Below are 20666 nucleotides of genomic sequence, written 5' to 3' on the forward strand. Positions count from 1 at the left end.
AGAAAAATATGAAGAGGAAGGCTCATAAGAGCTTGACATTGTACAACTGACAAAAGGGACATTTTATTACATTGAAATTGTTCAAGACTTTCTATTCCTTGGCTCCACCATCAACCAAAAGGGACACTGCAGCCAAGAAACCAGAAGGCGATTGAGACTGGGAAGGGCAACCATGAAGGAGCTAGAAAATATTTTGAAGTGTAAGGATATGTCACTGGCCACCAAGACTAGATTAATTCATGCCATTGTATTCCCTATTACTATGTATGGGTGTGAAAACTGGACAGTGAAGAAAGCTGATAGGAAGAAAATAGATTCCTTTGAAATGTGGTGTTGGAGGAGAGTGTTACGGATTCCGTGGACTGCCAAAAAAACAAATCAGTGGGTTATAGATCAAATCAAGCCTGAACTGACCCTAGAAGCTAAAATGACTAAACTGAGGCTATCGTATTTTGGTCACATCATGAGACGACAAAGAGTCACTGGAAAAGACAGTCATGCTAGGAAAAGTTGAGGGCAGCAGGAAAAGCGGAAGACCCAACAAGAGATGGATTGACTTAATAAAGGAAGCCACAGGCTTCAATTTGCAAGATCTGAGCAAGGCTGTCAAAGATAGGACATTTTGGAGGACTTTCATTCATAGGGTCGCCATGAGTCGGAAGCAACTTGATGGCACTTAACACACACACACACATTACATAAAGATGGTTCCTGAGCTAATCCTGGCAGAATTAGGTCATCTTCCAAGGGACAGGAAGTGGGAAGCTATATTGTAGTTAATAAAACAACATACTCAGCCATTCTTCTATATCTAGAAGCTCACCTCTTCCTCTCATCATGATAAGAACAGGCTGCACGAGGAACCTGCATATCAGTCAGTATCTGCCACACACCCAGTAATGACAGCTAGGGCATGGCTTTGTCCCAGTTCTGGAATTCCTTTGGAAGTTTGCTGAAGGCCAAGGCTGGGTATTTCTTGAAACCTATGCTAACCTTTGCTTAAAGAGGATACTTGTGGCTGGGAAAAAGCACAGACATATTTTGTTTATATTTTGATTTTAAGGTGCTTCCACTTTCTGCATTCTAACATAGTGTACTAAATTTAAAAAACAGGTGTGATCACAACTAAGGAACAAGACAGAAATATAGATCTGCAGGACAGAAATGTGGGGCTACAGATTGATGGACACATGAGAAAAAGAAGAGCACAGGCATTAAATGAAATATTGTACTGCAAGATGGTTGACTGCTTAGCAAGCTGCTCCAGGCCTTTATAAATGTGTAGTGAACATCTTTTAATACTCAATGTGTTGGCATGAAATTATATCCAATAAAACTTTAAAAGATATTCATGCCTCAGAATGGGAAGTAATAGATCTTTGCTTTCCCCCCTCTCTCTTTCACATGCGTATACCCTTCAACCCTTCTTCCTTATTCTCACACACAATGTTTGTAGAAAAGTTCCACACTCGGAAAAGGGAAAAAGTCACCAAGTTTTGCTTAGCCCCATCAAACATCAAGCACGGTGGCACTAAGAGAAAATTGATGATATTGTGGAAAGTTACCCAGGATGAACACACTGTTAGTTTGGCTCCTATGAACACCTATCCACACCAAGCATGGAATGTAAACAAGTAAGAATACTAAAATCCATGTATTTGAGGAGTTAACCACACTGTTAGTAATAAAAATTCTTATGATGCAGTTAAGCTTATTGAAAACTGACCTAACAGATACCTCAGGCTTTTAGAGAATTGACTCAAAACCAAGCTAAAACAGCAGCACTGAAAATAAACCTCCAGAAGTAGCAAAGGAAAGAACATATTGCTCATGGCAAATTGACACGCTTGAACAGATTGTCCCCTACTGCTTATTTAACGAAACAGGTACTATTCAAACATTACACATTCATCATGTTCCACCTAAAGAACACACAGACCACAACCAAGGAATATTAGACGGCTCTCACCCTAGGAAAGGCAAGCATGAAGACAGGCTCAATGCAGAATATGTTCTGCTCCATTCACCCACACGGCAATTCTGCTATCACTTCCACAGAGAATGCAACAAAATCAGCATGTATGTACCTATTATCTGCTATAGATTTCCCTAGGCACCAAACAGGTCTTAGAAGTTGCTTATTGTAAACCAAAGCCCTTCACTGTCAGCACTAACAAGGCATTTACAGGTCTTTGTCAGCATCCATTATTTCTTTCCACCGATCTTACTTTGCACTCCCAATTCCCAATTTTATAAATACCGCATAGTGGTTACACTTTGTTACAAGACGGTCTTGCCAGATTTCTTAAATATTTAGTTGTCTGTCATCTAAATTCTTTACACAAATCACTGGCCCTAGTCCTTTTGCATTGTTTTCTAAAAATAATTATATTATCTCAAGGTCTTTGTTACAATCTGATAAATGTACAGCTTCATTCAAATCTGTAAAAATCACAGATCCTTAAAAAACAGACCACTGATTTAGATGTCACAGATCCACATAGAATGTTTTAAACATTTTTCTTGAGTTGGCATTTAACATGACAGAATAATGCTGGAAAGGCACTCCCAGGGGGTTAGTGCTAACACATACACATTGTGTATTCACATGTGTTACTGCAAGTTTCCACATCAGAAACCCAACCAAGAAGGATATACAATAGGACCAACTTGTACAGTAGGAGGCTTTCAACATTACCCCTCACCATATTGAGTGATAGCACACAGAAGCACATTTTTCCAGTATCTATACAGGCCCTGTAAAATCTCAGCCATTTAGTATTAGCAAACTTCATACTGCTGAACTCAATTACCGCTGGCCTACAATGCATTCATAGATTTTAAAAGTTTTTATAGCAGAGACTGGAGAACAAAGAAAAAAGATTAGTTTGACATTTTTACTCGAAAGAAAATAATTCCCCTTTCTGATTACTGAGTGTACACCAGTAGAAAGCATATATGGGCATCATTATGATCAGGATCAATCCAAGAACAATTTCTACTATCCTCCTATCTCAACCCTCCCTGTGACTGGTAAATGCCACAAGGAGAAAAAAGGAAGTAAACAGTTGATTAGGGATATGCAGCTCAAAAAAAATATTTTTCAGATCTGGATATCAATATCAGTATTCCCAGTTTCCAAATACCAGTTTGGTATTCAGCTCTGGGGGTTTTCAGGATTCCAAGATTCCCTATGGAGAATCTTTCCAGAGGGCTGGGACTGGTTTTTTTTTTTTTTTTTTTTTTTTTTGAACAAATTGCACCAAAATTGCAGTGGAGCTGCTGGGACCTGTCCTTTAAATAACCACCAAATTTCAAGTGAAACAGTGCATTCCTAAGGAGAGTTACTCCAGTCTAATCCCATAGAAATGAATAGGCTTAGACTGGAGTAACTCTCCTTAGGAATGCACTGCAAGAGGCCCAGTTCTATGGGCCCCTGAACAAAGTGCCCCCAGTGATCCTCCATTAATTGCTAAGGGAGGACGGATTCCATGCTTTCTCCATCTTAAAGAATAGCCAAAGACACAACAGAAATCTCTGGCCAAAAGCCTCTCAAAGCAGACAGAACCAACAAACCCAAAGAACCAATACAAAACCAGGGAATCTTGGCAGAAGCACAGGGAAATGTGGCAAGCGTTAACACAACAAATGTACAATCTGAGAACCCAATCTCACATTGGTGAAGCATTCCCATCAACCCAAATAGGATGGCTGTGCAAGCTCAACAAATGTAAAATCAGAGAATCTGAGCCAATATACAACCAGAGAATCCACCACAAAAGCAAACCCCGTAAGAAGCAACTCACACAAAGAATACAATGTTGCAAGACCAACAAAACCAAATTAAAAGGACAGAATCAAAGCCAAACCAAAACCAATTTAAAAGGAGAGAATCAAAGCCAAACCAACACAGCAAACCAATACCAAGCCCTGGGAAGACACAGACACACCAAAACAAAAACTGTCCTGGGAGCCTTAAAACACTGGCTCCCCTTATTTCCAGTTAATCCCAAATATTTCCAGGATTTTTGGGGACCCATTTCCTGGTATCTCAGTAAATCCTGGATACCCTCCAGAGACCCAACTATATCCAGAAAATACTGAGATTCCCCCCCCCCGTATATTTGAACCTGACATATTCAAACACACATCCCCACAGCAGATATCCCAACTTCTAAAAAGGCATAATAAAGTGATTAAGAAGAACAAGCAGTTTAAGCACACTTTGGAAGCCAGTATTAAAGCATTAAGTATTAAAATTCCTTAAGCAAGAGCCGGAAGTATAAAACAAACCTATATACTGAGAAGCAGGAGTTACACATACAAAGAGAGAGATCAAAATAAACAAAAAAAGCCCCAAAGTAAACAAAAAAAAAAGGTATCCGTTCTTAACGGAGCTGGTTACCAGAGCACAGCACACAGACAGGGTACTTAGAAAGGACAGCAGTTATTCTGAGCCTTACAGCTGTTGAGGTTGACAAAATTATTAATTTATATGTCTACAACCTCTAACTGCATCAGAAAGGTAGAAGTTATCTATCTCCTTATTTATTTATTTATTTCATCGTTTTTATAGCTCTCCCTCCCCCAGCACAGCTCGTTTCAGGGCAGCTCACAAAGCAATAATATGATAAAACTTTGAAATCACATAAAAGAATTGATTAAAAACAGCCCTAACAAATATTAAAATCGCATTTCTAAGTGGCACTTTAGATTGTGATATAAAGCCACAGTAGGGCCTGCAGGCAGTTCTAAACAGATGCACAGCCTGCAAGTAAGATGCAACACTCAGACAGCGGTAGAATAAGTTATGATCTCTTTTGAAACAGATGAAGTGACAAATCTTTAATATAAAAGGAGCTACAAGCTCAACAGCTCTTTATTACGCATGGTAATATTTAAAAGTATCTTCCTAAGAGACAAAGACAGCAAGGCCCAAGACCTCATCTGCAGGGGTAGGCCTTTTTTAATGCATGCCCTACATAATTAGGTGAGAAGACTGGGGAGGGGTGGTTCAAATTTCATTTCTAGTAGGCAGGATCAATTTGGAACTTGAATCCCAATGGAACAGTCCAAGTGTTCCATTATGTATAAGTAACGGCAGAATATAAATTGTGACATTTTAGATATGTAGTCAGATGGCCTGCCCTACATGTTCTGATCCTACAAGGGTTGCCAGAAAGCCATATGCTTTCATATGCAATAGTGGTTCTTCCTTCCTATTGGGAAAAACAGCTGGGTTGAGAATGCAGAGCCACCACCTCGCCACATGGACACAATTTTAAACTGCAGGAAATGCTACTCCAGTTTCAGATTTCCCAAATCACCCAATACCTGGGTGGTTATGGAGGAAATCCACCTTACCATCCCTGTTTCACAGACCAATTAGCAGTACAAAAAGGCAACAAGAATGCAGTTATTCTGCCTGATATGGTGAAGTCTGCATCCTAAATGTGTTGGAAACAGCATGTGAAGAGCTAGGGAAGAAAGGGAAAGGTCTCTAGTCAGAGGATGAAGAAAGAAGGGGAAAGGAAAGACAAAGCCCTTTGTGTTCCTTCATGTTCTGAGCTAGCCCTGCTCTGGACTGAAGTGACCCCTGGGACAACTCAACTCCTGTTCAGGTCTTTGAGTTGTGAAAGTTCAAGACTACATCTCCCATAGGTTTAATAACTGTAAGATACTACCCTGGAAAAAAGTTATCTTTGAACAATTTAGCTCATAGTTTAAAAACTTGGCATAACTTTTCATGCTCACAGAAGCTGCATTGTTCGATTGCACTGTGCAGTCATGATCGAAGTTACATCCAGATAATTAACCATCAAACTAATGTGCATAAATTCAGAATTCCAAAGATGGAGACAGAACAGTTGTGGTTTTTATTCAGGAGCAGATAGCCAAGTCCAAAACATACATATCGCACTGAGAATGTTGTGTGGCCCTTTTTCTCTGAAAACCACTGAAGAAAGTAATCATCCTCCAGGGGCCACTTTAGTGTTTCATGGTGAACAGCAACAACTTCGGTGTGCATATGTCATTCTCAACTTTGCACAGTGTATTTTATTGCTGGATATCTGTACTAGAGAACAAGGTTTGCAACGGGAAGTGGATTTCAGGTGAACATATATAAGCCAGTCTCACAGCACATTCCTGAGCCTTGAGGGTGAAAGCTCTTAGGAAGCCAGGAAGGTGCTGCCCCAGCGTTATGGGCCCCCACGCCGGCGCCCGGGCTACTTACGTCAGCGTTAGTGGCCCCAGCGCCAGCGTGGAGGCCTGGACGCCAGTCGCTGGGTGCTGCCATGGCAGCACCACCCCGGAACGCCGGCAGGGTCGTCCACCGACATAGAAGGCCGTGCCATCCCGGCAGATGTTCCCGGGGCGGGTTGTGGGGAGGAGCTGCCTCACTTTTCTCTTTGGGGTGAGAAGGCCTCGCTTTACCAAAAAAAAAAAGCCGCTTAAAGGATTTTTTTTGTTTTTCAGCATGTGGGGAACGACTTTAGGAGGAGGCGCCTCTTCCCCGCTGTTCCCCCATGCCGAATCTCAGGAATGCACTGTAAAGCTCCAGCAGTCCTAACAGGGAACTGCCACAGATCAAATGTGTTAACTGATACTGGTAACATAAATGATTTTGAGCAAGCCAAAAGTCACTCATGTGCTACTTAGTTGAGTGAATCTGTCATTCAAACTTGTAAATATAGTTTTAAAACACAGCCTATCAACCAGCTTCCAAAATCCAAACCTACAGTAGGGGAAAGGAAAATTTTAGACCCTAGAGCTATGAAAGAGAGCATACAGACATTACATAGAAGATTTCAAGTTCTTCAAGCAGCTGATCTTGGGAGGCAAGCAGGTTGTTTATAGATAGCACTATTACTTAATGATAAAACATACATTTAACTGAAAACAGAATTAGTCACTTCCCATATGCAGGAGAGTGTGTGTGCTTTAACACTCGTCATGCAGAGTCTCATTGCCTCTTGCAAAAGTTTAGTACCTGCAAACTGGCAGGAATCCTTTCAAATCCATGACCCTTTGTGTGATAATATATTGGGCTTTTGAACTGCCTGGAGCTATCTGATGACCATAATACAAACTGCCTGTATTGCCAGCTTCTCCTTCACAGAAAGGTAGACAACATACCGCAAAACCAAGTTTCAGAATTCTTGTTCAGGAAGAATTATTCAGCGCTACCAAATATATAAAATAATAGCTAGCATTTAATCATACTGTTCTGAAAACTTAAGAGCCCTTTCTCTGGAGAAGGAGGAGGAGGATAGCAATTCCTCCCTCTTGCTGCAGACCCCCACTTTGCCTCTTAAGCTGTCAACTGACAAGGGTCTACTAACCCCCCCAGGAACAAATCAGGGAGGGGAAGTAGGATAGAGCCAGAAAGTTTCATTCCATTAGATCTGCTCCGCAAGCAAATCTTGTTCTATACAAGCCCAAGCATATCTCCAATAGTTACATAGTTTGGCTCGTACCTCCAAAAGGACAAAGAGACTAAACAGTCATTACTCTTATGTCCACAAAGGCATCTACTGCCTGAACTGTGCAAAACTCACAGTTCTACTACATATGTCTATAAATAAGCAGTGGACAGAAAATTCTCAGCCTGAATGTCTAAGCCGTACTTTCTGAAAAATTGAGGGCAGAAAACCTGCAAGACAATGTCAATGTCATTGTTCTAACAAAAATAGCTACCACTGCCATTTTCAGGCCACTGCAAATCTACTGACCAAGGGGCAAGTGGTCCAGGTCCGGCGAAGAGTGCCTTTGCTCAGAACAACCCTCAGGTGAGGAAGGAATAGATTGCATGCCATGCTTCTGAGCTACATAGCATTGTTTCTGCCTGCTTGAAAGCCCAGCTGGTTGATATGCAAGGACAAGAAGGTTACTCTAAGTTCCCCCGTATGAACAGACAACAGAGCAGAGAAAGCATCAGTGACAAACACAACACTATGGATGGATGGCCAGTAAACCAAGTCAACATTTATTGATCCAAGTTTTTCATAGGAAGAGGAAAAGAATCTGGGTGAAATAGCTGTCATTCTTGGCTTACAGGCAGTATATTAAACTAAGAGCAATGTCTCTAGGGACTTTTACAAAAGGTAACTTGTATTAAAAAATGAGGGAGAGAAATGTACTTACCAGTATTTTGTTATCCACTTTGTCACCTTTAACTTCTAGTTTAATCTTCTTTTTCACTGAAATTTTTATCTTCCTTCCAATTATATCCTTGACGCTTTCTGAAATGGCAGAGTATATCAAATTACTTTCATTGTCAAGAAGAGGAAAAACACATGCAAAAGTGCTACTATGCTACTGTCAATGAAGTATTCTTACAACCATGTCATTTTACACGATGCGTTTCTTAAGTAAACTTTACTACTGTTATTAAATAATCAGAAATCACACACTCCAGTATGACCCCTATTAAAAATGAAACTTGAGCTCATTCATTTTTAGGAGTGTGCTCCTCTACTAAGTGAAGTTTAAAGCAGAAATCACAGGTTTGATTCTCTCACAAGAAATAAGCATCTGCTAAACTATATTTTATAGGAGCCCCGTGGCGCAGAGTGGTAAGCTGCAGTACTGCAGTCAAAAGCTCTGCTCATGACCTGAGTTCGATCCCAACGGAAGTCGGTTTCAGGTAGCCGGCTCAAGGTTGACCCAGCCTTCCATCCTTCCGAGGTCGGTAAAATGAGTACGCAGCTTGCTGGGGGTAAAGGGAAGATGACAGGGGAAGGCACTGGCAAACCACCCCGTAAACAAAGTCTGCCTAGTAAACATCGGGATGTGACGTCACCCCATGGGTCAGGAATGACCCGGTGCTTGCACAGGGGACCTTTACCTTTACCTTTTAAATTATATTTAGTTTGATGGATACTGAGGCACTCAGGCAAAGGTTTAACTTCATTCACACATACACTGCACAGCAGGCTCTCGTACATTTCAGAAGTCAAATAATTCACTCACAGTCCAGTTTATTCAGTATATAACCAGCAAAGTTACAAAAAGCCCCTAATCCTAATACACTGGTAAATCTAACCCACCATCCAAATATAATGGATGGGATACAACACCCCAAAGAAAAATTTAAAACTAACATGGGTATAAAATGCACATACAAAGCCCGTCCAATTGCCTAGACAACAAGCTTTCATTTAAATCACCACTTTATCTTTACAAATTTTAATGGCTATAGCTAAAAATCTAGCACAATTCAATATGAACTCTGGGTTTATGTCAAATTGTAATTTCTAGCTTATTTCGGCATCGGTAATACCATGCCATTGCTTTATTATTGGAGAAATAAGCTTCATTCTGCTTGCTTCATAGAACCTACAATGCAATAAAATATGGTCCATCGACTCAATCTTCCCTGATCCACAGGGGCAAAACCGCTCTTCCAATGGTACCTTTTTGTACCATCCTTCTGTTATAGCTGAAGGGAAGGTGTTACATGTTGCCATTGTATATGCCCTACGGTGTGATGGAACCTCTAAAAGTGATAGATATAGTGCTGGGGCGGCTATATATTTTGTTCTCTGTTGGGCCCAGTATATAAAAACACTTGCAATGTCATTCTGCCTTTCTATGTCATGCAGCCTTTGTTTGACAATACCCCTGGCCCTTTCAATCGGCATCATCTGTAAGGACTCAAATGAAAACCCAAGTAGGGATATCCTATGATGAACAGCCTTAAGCCAGGCTGAACAGTAACTGTCACTGAGAATTATGGAAGTTAGATCAGAAGAATTATGACATAGTCCTAACCAGATGTTTATAGATCCTAAAACTATCCTAGCCTCTATTTTAAGCAAACCTGATTCTAATCGAAGGGTAGCATTAAAGACCCTAGTTGGAACTCGGAAGATAGTTCTTAAAAATTTTGATTGAGTCTTTTCCAAAACTGAGAAACTTGTGGAAGAAGGGCCCAACTGAACCTCATACAAAAGCTGCAGGATAAGTCAAATAATTCAAATGGAAGAACAGCAAAAGTTGTAGCAACCCATAAGCTGTAACACTAGAATAGTTCCAGCTGTCCTGTATCTGACAGATGTAGAAAAATATAGGATTGCTAGAAATCCAGTGATTAAATCTCAAACTTGGGGACTGACTGAACAGTAGTCTCAAAAGGGACAATACATGCACAGGCTTTATCAGTCCTTGAAATACGCATGAACCAATGTCCAGACTGCAGGCAGACCGCACTGCTCGACTGAAGGCCTGAGTATAACAAGTCTGCATTTAAAAATTTCTGAGGAATGTTTCCAGTTTAGCACTGCAGTGCCAAAATCAGAGCATGAAAACCTGCCATACTGATGTGCCCCTCACAAAAGTATTACTAGAATAACTGCTGTTATGTGTTGATGCTTTGTCTTGTCTCATCCTAGTACAATGTGCCACTTGTCACCAGCAACTCATCCTCAACAAGATCTTAGACATTTTTAAGCAACCTCTTCGAGAAAAAGTCTACACACAGACAACATGGAAGCCATCATCTCTGATGCAGTTGTACACACATCACCCAAGACAGAGGATCATTAAGGACACAACAATGTCAGGTAACAAGTATCCATAGTTCACTATCGTTATCTAAAAATGTCTCTATAAGGGAAAAATGTGTTTTCACGGCAACACAGACTCAGCAATATGGTACAGAAGATATAGTGCAGTCATCTGCCAAGATGTAGGAGACAGGTTCCCCAATCTGTGAAGCCTACGGGTATTATTAGGATTTTGAGAACAGATAATGGATGCCACCACAAATGGCTGTCATGGGGAAGTCAATCACAAAACATTGGAGTTTCAAGTGAAGCATCAATTTATCTAATTCTCACTGTGGCCAAATCTGTGGATACTGAAATACTGAAGCCATGAACAAACAAGACAGGATCTTTCTATAAACCTGAAAAAAGCCTCTAGTTTGCAGAAAAATCTGCAATCTAAAACCCACAAACACACATTGGCAGATTCCCCCCCTCACCCACCCAATAGAAGCAGTGCCTGTAGCTTTAAGAAACAAATACCCAACCATAATAGCATTGTCAGTCTTTAAGCCTTGGTTTCCATCAGCAAAAAGCAGGATGAGGGGCAGGGCTGCTCTGGCCTTCGAGGGAGGATTCATCAGGGCTAAGCCCATCATTAACCACCAGGCTACCTGTTAGTGCATGACCTGCATGTCTCATATAGGCCCAGCTATGCATAACTGTTCAACAGCTGCCATTCTGTGAAAGCCAGTGTAGAGTATTGGCTAGAGCTTCCAACTGGGATCTGGAAGATTCATGTACAAATCTCCATTCTGCCAAAGAAGCTCCCTGAGTAAACTTGGGTCAGTCACACATTCTCAACATGATGTACCTCTCAGGGTTATTGTAAGGAAGGAGGAAGAGGAAAAGCTACAGGACTGGAGAGGGTAAATGAAGAGGGAACAGAAGTAAGATGCCTGCTGCAAGTCCTTGTGAGTCCCCCTCTTGCCAATACATCTATATCTCAACATGGCTCCATCTCTGGATGGAGACTGGAGCCATGGACAGACAAGACAGATCTTTCTATGAACTTGAGATAAGCCCCAGGTTTGAAGAAAAATCTGAAATCTTAAAAAAATACATTGGGGAGTTTAAAAACCCAAATAATAGAAGTAGTATCTGTACCTTTAAGAAAGGGGATCTATGTGGCCATTGTGGGCGTTGCTAAGAAACAACAACAAACCGCCAGCATTCAAACCTTGATTCGTGTCAGTCAAAGGCAGGTGGGGGGCCCTTTACAGGCGTAGCAGTCCACTCCTGCTCTCTTCCCTCCTGCCATAGAGGAAGGACTCGTCAGGGCCAAAGCCAGCAGCAAGTGCCAGGCAACCAGCTACCACACAATTTTTGTGACTCATTCAGGTGCAGCAGTGGCTACCAGATGACTTGATGCCACACAACTTGCCTGAGCCCAGCCGCAGCCTCCAAACAGCTTGTGCATCATGGCCAGACCTGGCAGTGGTTTCCATACACCTCACCTGAGGGACATGCTACTGTACAACTTCTGCAACTTGGCCAGACTTTTCCCAAGGAGAAGCTGCCAGCAGGAGGGAAAGCTGAATGCCAGATGGTCTAGTGGTTAGAGGGCCAGACTAGGATCTGGGAGATGCAGGTTCAAGTTCTCACTCTGACATGGAAGTTTTCTGGGTGACGATAAAAGGGAGGATAGGAGAATTATGTAAGTTTCTTTGGGTCCCCACTGGAGAGAAAGGTGAAGTAAATAAGCAATAAAATCTGAAGACTGTGGGGGTAGATAAAATAAAGGCTAATTGGTGAGTGGGAAGGAGAGAAGGAAGCAGGAAAAGGGGAGAAGGAAATCAAACAGTTCTGCAAACTTGAGGAACCTCCCAGGTTTGAAGAACAATCTGAAACCTTCAAAAAAAATGGAGGGGGCTTTAAATCGTCCCCAAACAGAAAACAGCTCCTCTGTTTGAGATGCCATGTGGTGAAGGAGAGGATCCCAGCATCTCCAGGCCCAGCATGGCTCCCAGCCTGGCCACCACCGGCCCACTCCCTGTGCTCCCAGCTGTGTTCCCAGCTGGGTGAGTGAGTGGGGGGAGCCTCTGCTGCCCCCCCATGGCCATCTGGATGGCTCCCCAGGATTTGAGCAACACAGGTGTGCTCACAACAACCTGGCCAAAGGAAAACACCACCCTGCTGGAAATGCTGCACTGCCAACGGAAGAGCAGGGCCTATCCGGACTGAAAGCAGCTTCAAAAGCTTCATGGGACTGGGAGTGGTGGCAGCTGCAAGAGGCTCCTGGGGCTGGCAGAAGGTGAGCTCTGCAGCTCCAGGCTTCCTCCCTGCCTTGCTGGGCAGCAGTGAATTGCAAGCATGCAGGGGGAGCCATGGTGAGACACAGGTGGGCTCCTTCCCTGCTGAACTACCTGCCTCCCTCCACTGCCAGCCCAATGCAGCTTCCTGTTCCTCAGGCAGGCTCACTCCCTCCCCCCCCCCCCACTGTTGCCTCCACTCTCCCACCCCACAAGTTCCTTCTGGGTCTCTGCTTGTATTATATGCTCTCTATATATGATCTCACAACCTGAGTTCGATCCCAACAGAAGTTGGTTTCAGGTAGCCGGCTCAAGGTTGACTCAGCCTTCCATCCTTCCGAGGTCGGTCAGATGAGTACCCAGCTTGCTGGGAGTAAAGGGAAGATGACTGGGGAAGGCACTGGCAAACCACCCCGTAAACAAAGTCTGCCTTGGAAACGTCGGGATGTGAGATCATCCCATGGGTCAGGAATGACCCGGTGCTTGCACAGGGGACCTTTACCTTTATAGAAAATATACAGATGATGCCAAAAAAATAAACTAGAATTAGGTGCAATACCTAAGTGATGTTAGTGTGTTTCCATGACCACCATAAAGCAAGTTAACTGATACATCCTGCTTCATGTCTCTTATAACACATTAACCTACAGTGTAGGGTAGCAAGGTATCACTCATGCAAACTGATCCACTGAAGAACTTAGCTACTTGCACAAATGAAACAGAAGGGAATTTTTCTGCATTCTTGAGGTACAGGAGGACCCACAGCGAACACAAAAAGCCTTAATTCTGAAAGCTAACAGATGTTAGGGTAAGTAGTGTTATATGACACAACATTTAGTTTGTTAGCAATGGATGACAATATAGTTTTTTATGGATAACCTATGCAGTAATTCCTAAGTATATATTAATTTGTATCTAAAAATCTGACTGTCTTTGAGACATTTTCTCCAATTAGAACATAAACATTTATACAATGCCAAGTACAGCTGAATTCTAGCACTTTAAAATGAATTATGGTTTTAAATATATTGCTTCTTCATACATTCCCTTCCAGCAATAATAAATAGTGTAAAATAGAATGTACCTCTTGCTATAACCCCAGTAGCTTTATTTTCCAACATTCTACTGCTAAGATCCTGTACTCCTGAAGAACTGGATCTATGAACAAGAATTTTTTTCCAATCCATAGCTTTAGATTAAATGCATACATTGATGTTTACCTGTAATATTCCGCCTCATTCATACCATTAATCACTTTTAGAAGCACTTCCATTCTTATGGTCCTCACAGCCCATGTTCTTGGGAAATTGTTCCCCTCCCACTCAACCACATCACTCTACTACTGTGAAAAGGGGTGTGCTGCATTTCCCCTTCCTTCCTCCACACCAATGTGCATCAGGCTAACATCTCCAGATAAAAGTCTCCCTTTTGTTGTTGTAAGAACAACAGCTGGTTCAGCCAACGGGTTTATTGACTAAAATAACTGGAAGTCCAACATGGCTCCTACTATTAAATAAGAGTTTGTTCTTTCTAAGTACACCTTTCTCTTTATTCAGGAAGAATCTATTATGCTCTACTGTTCTTGTATCATGCTAAAATCTTCATGCCCTGACCTGGATGGCACAGTCTAGCCTGATCTCGTCAGATCTCAGAAGCTAAGCAGGGTCAGCCCTGGTTAGTATTTGGATGGGAGACCACCAAGGAAGTCCAGGGTTGCTGTGCAGAGGAAGGCACTGGCAAACCACCTCTGTTAGTCTCTTGCCATGAAAACCCCAAAAGGGGTCGCCATAAGTCAGCTGCGACTTGACGGCACTTTACACACACACACACAAAATCTTCATGCCAATAGGAATTACTTTTGTACCTAACATTCCATATAGATACTCTAGGCCCAGAACACCAGCATTCTGTATACTTTAACATATTGCCCCAATGTGGTGATAAGCTGGATATGTCATAATATAGGTCCTGGGTTCCATCGCTTTGATACCTTCTGTGTGATAAAAAAAAAACCCGCCAGGGCAGAGCTGTACAAATGGGGATTCTTAATGGATATCAGAGATATTGTCAAAGGCTTTCACGGTCAGAGTTCATTGGTTCTTGTAGGTTATCCGGGCTGTGTAACCGTGGTCAGGAAAGAAAATACCAAGACCACGGTTACACAGCCCGGATAACCTACAAGAACCAATGGATATCAGAGAGTTCAGTGGAATGAAGTAGATGAACTATTATTTGAAGCACAGTTGGGGGGCAAAATCTGTCCCAAACACTTCTGCTAGTAGGGTTCCTCCAACATGCAGGTTTTCTACTCATTCCCTATGCTCTTACAGATTGACTTAATGAGGTTCACACCAGTGCTTTAACCAGTGGACTTTGTCTCCGGGTAATGTGGAACAGCATCTTTATTTCATTTTACACAATCCCATATATAATCATTAAGACCAGCAACATCAAATCATCAAACATTCAGCACAACATGTCAATTTGCAAAGACCCCTTTTAAATCATTCAGCATTGCGTTTAGGAGCCCCTTGGCATAAAATGGTAAGCTGCAGTACTCCAAGCTCTGCTCATGACCTGAGTTTGATCCCAACGGCTCAAGGTCGACTCAGCCTTCCATCCTTCCAAGGTCGGTAAAATGAGTACCCAGCTTGCTGGGGGAAAGGGAAGATGACTGGGGAAGGCACTGGCAAACCACCCCATAAAACATAGTCTGTCTAAGATATGTCGGAATGTGACATCACCCCATGGGTCAGTAAAGACCTGGTGCTTGCACAGGGGACTACCTTTACCTTGCATTCCCCCCACCTTAAAAACTGACACTGATAACCCCTCTTGCACTTCTCTAGGCAACCCATTCCAAAGGACTGGAGCTGCCATTGAAAAAAACCCAAGAATGAGCTGCAACCATCCTTACTTCCCTCAGCACTGGGTTATACAGGGAGAAGTGATCCAGCAAGTACATGGGCCCCAGGCCACTATGAGCTTTAAAAGGTTAAAAATCAACACTTTGAAATGCACTTAGAAAATAAGAGGCAACAGCCAATGCAGATGTTTCAAGTTGCCATTAATACAACAGAATTTACTAGCTCTCATCAGCAACTGGCCAGACATGTCTTGCACAAATTTAAGTTTCCAAGATGTCTTCAAAGACAGCCGCACATAAAGCATGTTACAGCAATCTAGTTTCAAGGATCATGGATCAGCCTGACTGAATCTTCTACATCCAGGAGGGGATACCATCTTCAAACAAAATGTAACTAAAAGAAAGCAATCCTAGCAACACCAGCAACCTGCTTCTCAGTCCTTAAAGCCAGCTCTCTAAGACTCTAAGGGAAGGGCCACGGCACAGTGGTAGAGCCTCTGCTTGGCATGCAGAAGGTCCCAGGTTCGATCCCCGGCATCTGAAGTTTAAGGGACTAGGCAAGTAGGTGATGCGAAGGACCTCTGCCTGAGACCCTGGAGAGCCACTGCCAGTCTGAGTAGACAATACTGACTTTGATGGACCAAGGGTCGGATTCAGCATAAGGCAGCTTCATGTGTTCTTACATGAATCCACCAAAGCCATAATTACACCATCCAATGGAGGTGAATCTACCCCCTCTCGGAACAGCATCTCTTCTGTCTGGGTTCAGCTTTAGCTTGTTCTTCCTCGCCACTTGGCCACGGCCTTCAGGCAATGCCACATAAAAGGCACTGATATGTCTGAGACCGCCTTAGTCAGAAATTTATTTAAATATTGATGCATTGCTTTTCTTGGTATTTGCAAAGTGGTTTCCAGATACATAAATAATACCATAAACATTAAAACCAGCAACAACAAATTCAGACAATCTGTAAAGCAGCTGACATATATATATATATATATATATATATATATATACACACACACACACACACACACACACACACACACACACACACACACACACACACACACACAGAGACACACAAAACAGGTTGTCAGATACAGGGGGTTACCGCATTATGTATTCCCAGGGATGTATTAAGAGTTTGAAAATGTTATAAAAAACATCGCTTTAAAAGGGTTTTTGGATGCCACGGCTAAAAAATGGTTGGAAGACGTCTTCACAGCTAAAGGGGCCAAACAAAGTGCAAACAGTATTTTTTATAACATTTTCAAACTCTTAATACATTGGTGGGAATACATAGAAAGTGCGAACAATATTTTTTATAATGTTTTCAAACTCTTAATACATCCCTGGGAATACATAATGCGGTAACCCCCACAGACTGGTGAGAGCCAGTGTGGTGTATTTATTTGTTAAGAGTGCTGGACTAGGGAGACCCAGGTTCAAATCCCAACTCTGCCACAGAAGCCTGCTGAGACACAATGGACCAACTGAACACTCAGCCTAACCTACCTCATAGGGGTGTTGCCCGGACCCCCATTAAGGTGAAAGATGGGGGTATGAACAAACTAAATAAATAAAACCCCAAACTAACAGCCCATTCCTGAGCTGAAAGGACAAAAGTCCTTAGGAGGCCGGGAAGCTGTGCAGGCATTTGCCCCCCCTGTGCCAGCACCCGCACCACTTATGCCGCCCAGGGTGGCCCGGACGCCGGCGAGGGGGTCTGGACGCCATCCTCCCGGCGCTCCCATGGCAGCACTACCCAGGGACACTGGCACAGCCTTGTGCCGGCATCCAGAAGGCGCACTTCCATACGCTGTCCTCCCAGGGGCATTCCCAGGGTGTTCCCGCACTGGGCAAGGGGAGGAGCCACCTTTAGGTGGCCTCCTAAACCTTTTTGGTCTGAGAACACCCCCTTTCGCTTTCCTGGATAAGCCACCTTTTTAGGTGGCGTATCCCCGTGCAGCCCTGACCTGGATGGCCCAGGCTAGCCTGATCTCGTCAGATCTCAGAAGCTAAGCAGGGTCAGCCCTAGTTAGTATTTGGATGGGAGACCACCAAGGAAGTCCAGGGTTGCTATACAGAGGAAGGCACTGGCAAACTACCTCTGTTAGTCTCTTGCCTTGAAAACCCCATAAGGGGTCGCCATAAGTCGGCTGCGACTTGCCGGCACTTTACACACACACATCCCCGTGCAACCCAATGGCGCGGTTGCACAGGTTTTACAGGAAAGGAGAAGGTTTTGGCATCAGTGGGGGGAGGGTGCCAAAATCTCCTTGGGAGGCAGTGTGGCTGAGCTGCCTCCAGTCACCAGCGCAGCCTCCCCCTCAGGAGTGGGCTGTAACAATTGCAATCCTAAGGAGAGTTATTCTAGTCTGAGCCCTTTCATTTCAGTGGATTTAGACTGGAGTAACTCTGTATGGAATTGCACTGTGAGTGGCCATACACCAATAGGGAGAGAGCTGTGGGCACCCCACAAGTCAACTCCTGGAGGGCTGTCAGAACAGAAGGGGTCTTTTCTGCCTCTATGAATACCCGGCATTCCCATTCACTTGTGTTCCTTCTTTTCAACCTTTGCTCTCTCTGTTCAACGAGCATATTTACCATGCAACCCCACACAGAATGGATTTCAACAGGCTTAGACTTGAGTAACTCTACACATGATTGCAATATTAGTCTCCTATATCTTGAATCACTCTCAACCGTTTTCCAGAAGAGCCTCCAGAGCACACACTCTTCATGCAGAAGGTCACAAGTTCAATCCTTGGCATCTCCAACTGATGACATTACTCACACATCAATACTGAAATTTAATTAATAGCAATCAAATTAGTACTTCTTTGGCATTTGAACAGTTTACAACACTCGTGGCCTGCCTGGGTTATGCATGTCAGACCTGGCCCCTGTAAATGAGTGTGGCATAGGGTTGCCAACCTCCAGGTACTAGCTGGAGATCTCCTGCTATTACAACTGATCTCCGGCCGATAGAGATCAGTTCACCTGGAAAAAATGGCCACTTTGGCCATTGGATTCTATGGCACTGAAGTTCCTTCCCAAACCCCGCCCTCCTCAGGTTCCGCCCCAAAAATCTCCCGCCGGTGGCGAAGAGGGACCTGGCAACCCTAGTCTGACACCCTGATCTGCAGAAGCAGACACTGCTAACAGATGTCAGCAGCAAATCCACCCTCTATCAAAACTGCATATGCAGACTGTCGACCAGTGCTACTAGTGCTATCACAGTCCCCAAACCAGGCTTGAAGCCAGACTGAAAAGTGCTTGTGGCAGACCAGGTAAAGAAATATAATTTCCAGTCTATGAAACATTTTTAATGAGACTTTTTTTTTTAATTGAACAACGGTCAGCCACAGTGGCTCTGCCCACTGGCCCACTAAAGGCAAGGGTCTTCTGGACCTCCTCCACAGCGTGAGCAGCAACAGATGCTCTGGGCCCAGCCCTTTTCGAACTGCTCCATCCCACTTGCCAGCAGTCTTGCTTCGCCCAGAGGAGCAGCTGAGGGGCACTGGGGCAAGCGCTCTGCAAGAGCTCAGGCTGAAGAACAAAAGGGTTAAAAGGCCCTTCTGCTCACGTCTTAAAGCTTTGTGAAAGAAAGCTGATATGCATTTAATAAGTGAAGGTGTGGGGGGGAGAGAGAGACTGGAAGTGGAGGTTTTGCAGAGGCCAGATGGGAAGGCCAGAAGAACCCGCAGGGCTGCCGGTTGCCTCTATGACAGTGAATGCCAATAAGGCAAGGGGAGCTGGTAAAGACTAGTAAAAATGAGATACTAGTCACGATGCATACCTATTCCCTCCAGGATCAGAGGAGCATACCTTTTATATTAGGTATATGTCTCTTTTTGCCTGAGCAGCTAGGAAAATTCGAGCCAGCATTGCAGCTAAACCGGACAATATATGCATTTGATTTAAATTTTATTTTTGCACTTGATTGGAACTGTTATCTTGTCGAACCTGATTTGATTTTGTCCACTCGGCTGTAACGGCCTTTGGCTCTACACCATAAATTCGTACCCTGTAGCCGGATGATATGAGGCGCTGTGGGACACAGGCAGGACGGTGCTGCTGCAGTCGTCTTGCTTGGGGGCTTCCTAGAGACCCCTGGTTGGCCACTGGGCGAACAAACTGCTGGACTCGAGGGGCCTTGGCCTGATCCAGCAGGGCCTTGCTTACGTTCTTATGGAAGAGGAAACAGAGGCGTTCAAAAGCTGGCAATCTCCCCGACCCCACCACCACCGCCCGCGCCCCTCAAGGGGTTAACGCTGCTCCCACTTAGTTGGATTAGAAACGCCGACCAGCCCGCTGCACGTCCTTATCTCCTAGGCTTGCAAAGAGTAGCGAGGAGGGGATTCGCGCCCCCCCCCCATCTCTTCCAGCAACAGCGGCCCCCCCCACAAGACGGAAACCTGCTCACCTTACAGAAAAAAATAAAAAATTAAAATAATTTTTTTTAAAAAAAATAAGTCTCATTAAAAATGTTTCATAGAGACAGTACACCTTCCCACCACGCCTTTTCCCCCAACGGAGTACTTAACGGAATGGACCCAGAACGATCGGGGTGGGGGAAGAGAACGATCGGGGTCCTCACCCCCCTCCCCGCCAGAATCGACCCTTCCTCCCCTTGAAACCAGCACGCACCGAAGCGCTCATTAAACAGCCGGGGGGGGGAGAGAGAGGGAGAAGAGGGAGAGCGAGCAGGACGCCCGCGCTTACCTAGCAACTCTTTGGGAACGTCCGAGCTCTCCGCAGTCATGGTTGCCTCGCCCCGCGCGCGCTCCGCGTAGAAAAACAATCCCCCCCACCCAAAAAAAAACACGCTCCCGTGTAAAAAAATATATATGTGAAGGAGGCGAGGAGGAGGAGGAGGAGGCGAGTCAAAGTCGTCTCCTCCCTCCCCTTCCAACGGGGGAAAAGAGAGAGGCAGGCGATCAAGGGAGCTCAGCGGCCAGCTGGTTGCTACATGACGCCTCCCCGTTCCCAGC

The 20666-nt window shown here is 44.0% G+C and overlaps 1 protein-coding gene across 1 annotated transcript in view; it reads right to left on the bottom strand.

Annotated features, from left to right (window-relative positions):
* CARMIL1 (capping protein regulator and myosin 1 linker 1) overlaps window positions 1–20442 on the bottom strand; it is a 170450-nt gene extending 150008 nt beyond the window's left edge. Inside the window, exons 1-2 of the mRNA XM_056854001.1 lie at window positions 20398–20442; window positions 8146–8243 (exon numbers count right to left, since the gene is read on the bottom strand). Coding sequence (XP_056709979.1) covers window positions 8146–8243; window positions 20398–20437 — 138 coding nt within the window. The 5' untranslated portion in view covers window positions 20438–20442. The remainder of the gene's footprint in view (window positions 1–8145; window positions 8244–20397) is intronic.
* Between the last annotated feature and the right edge of the window lie 224 nt (window positions 20443–20666).

The sequence above is a fragment of the Euleptes europaea genome, chromosome 8 (genome assembly GCF_029931775.1).
Source record: "Euleptes europaea isolate rEulEur1 chromosome 8, rEulEur1.hap1, whole genome shotgun sequence".
Taxonomy (NCBI): Eukaryota; Metazoa; Chordata; class Lepidosauria; order Squamata; family Sphaerodactylidae; genus Euleptes; species Euleptes europaea.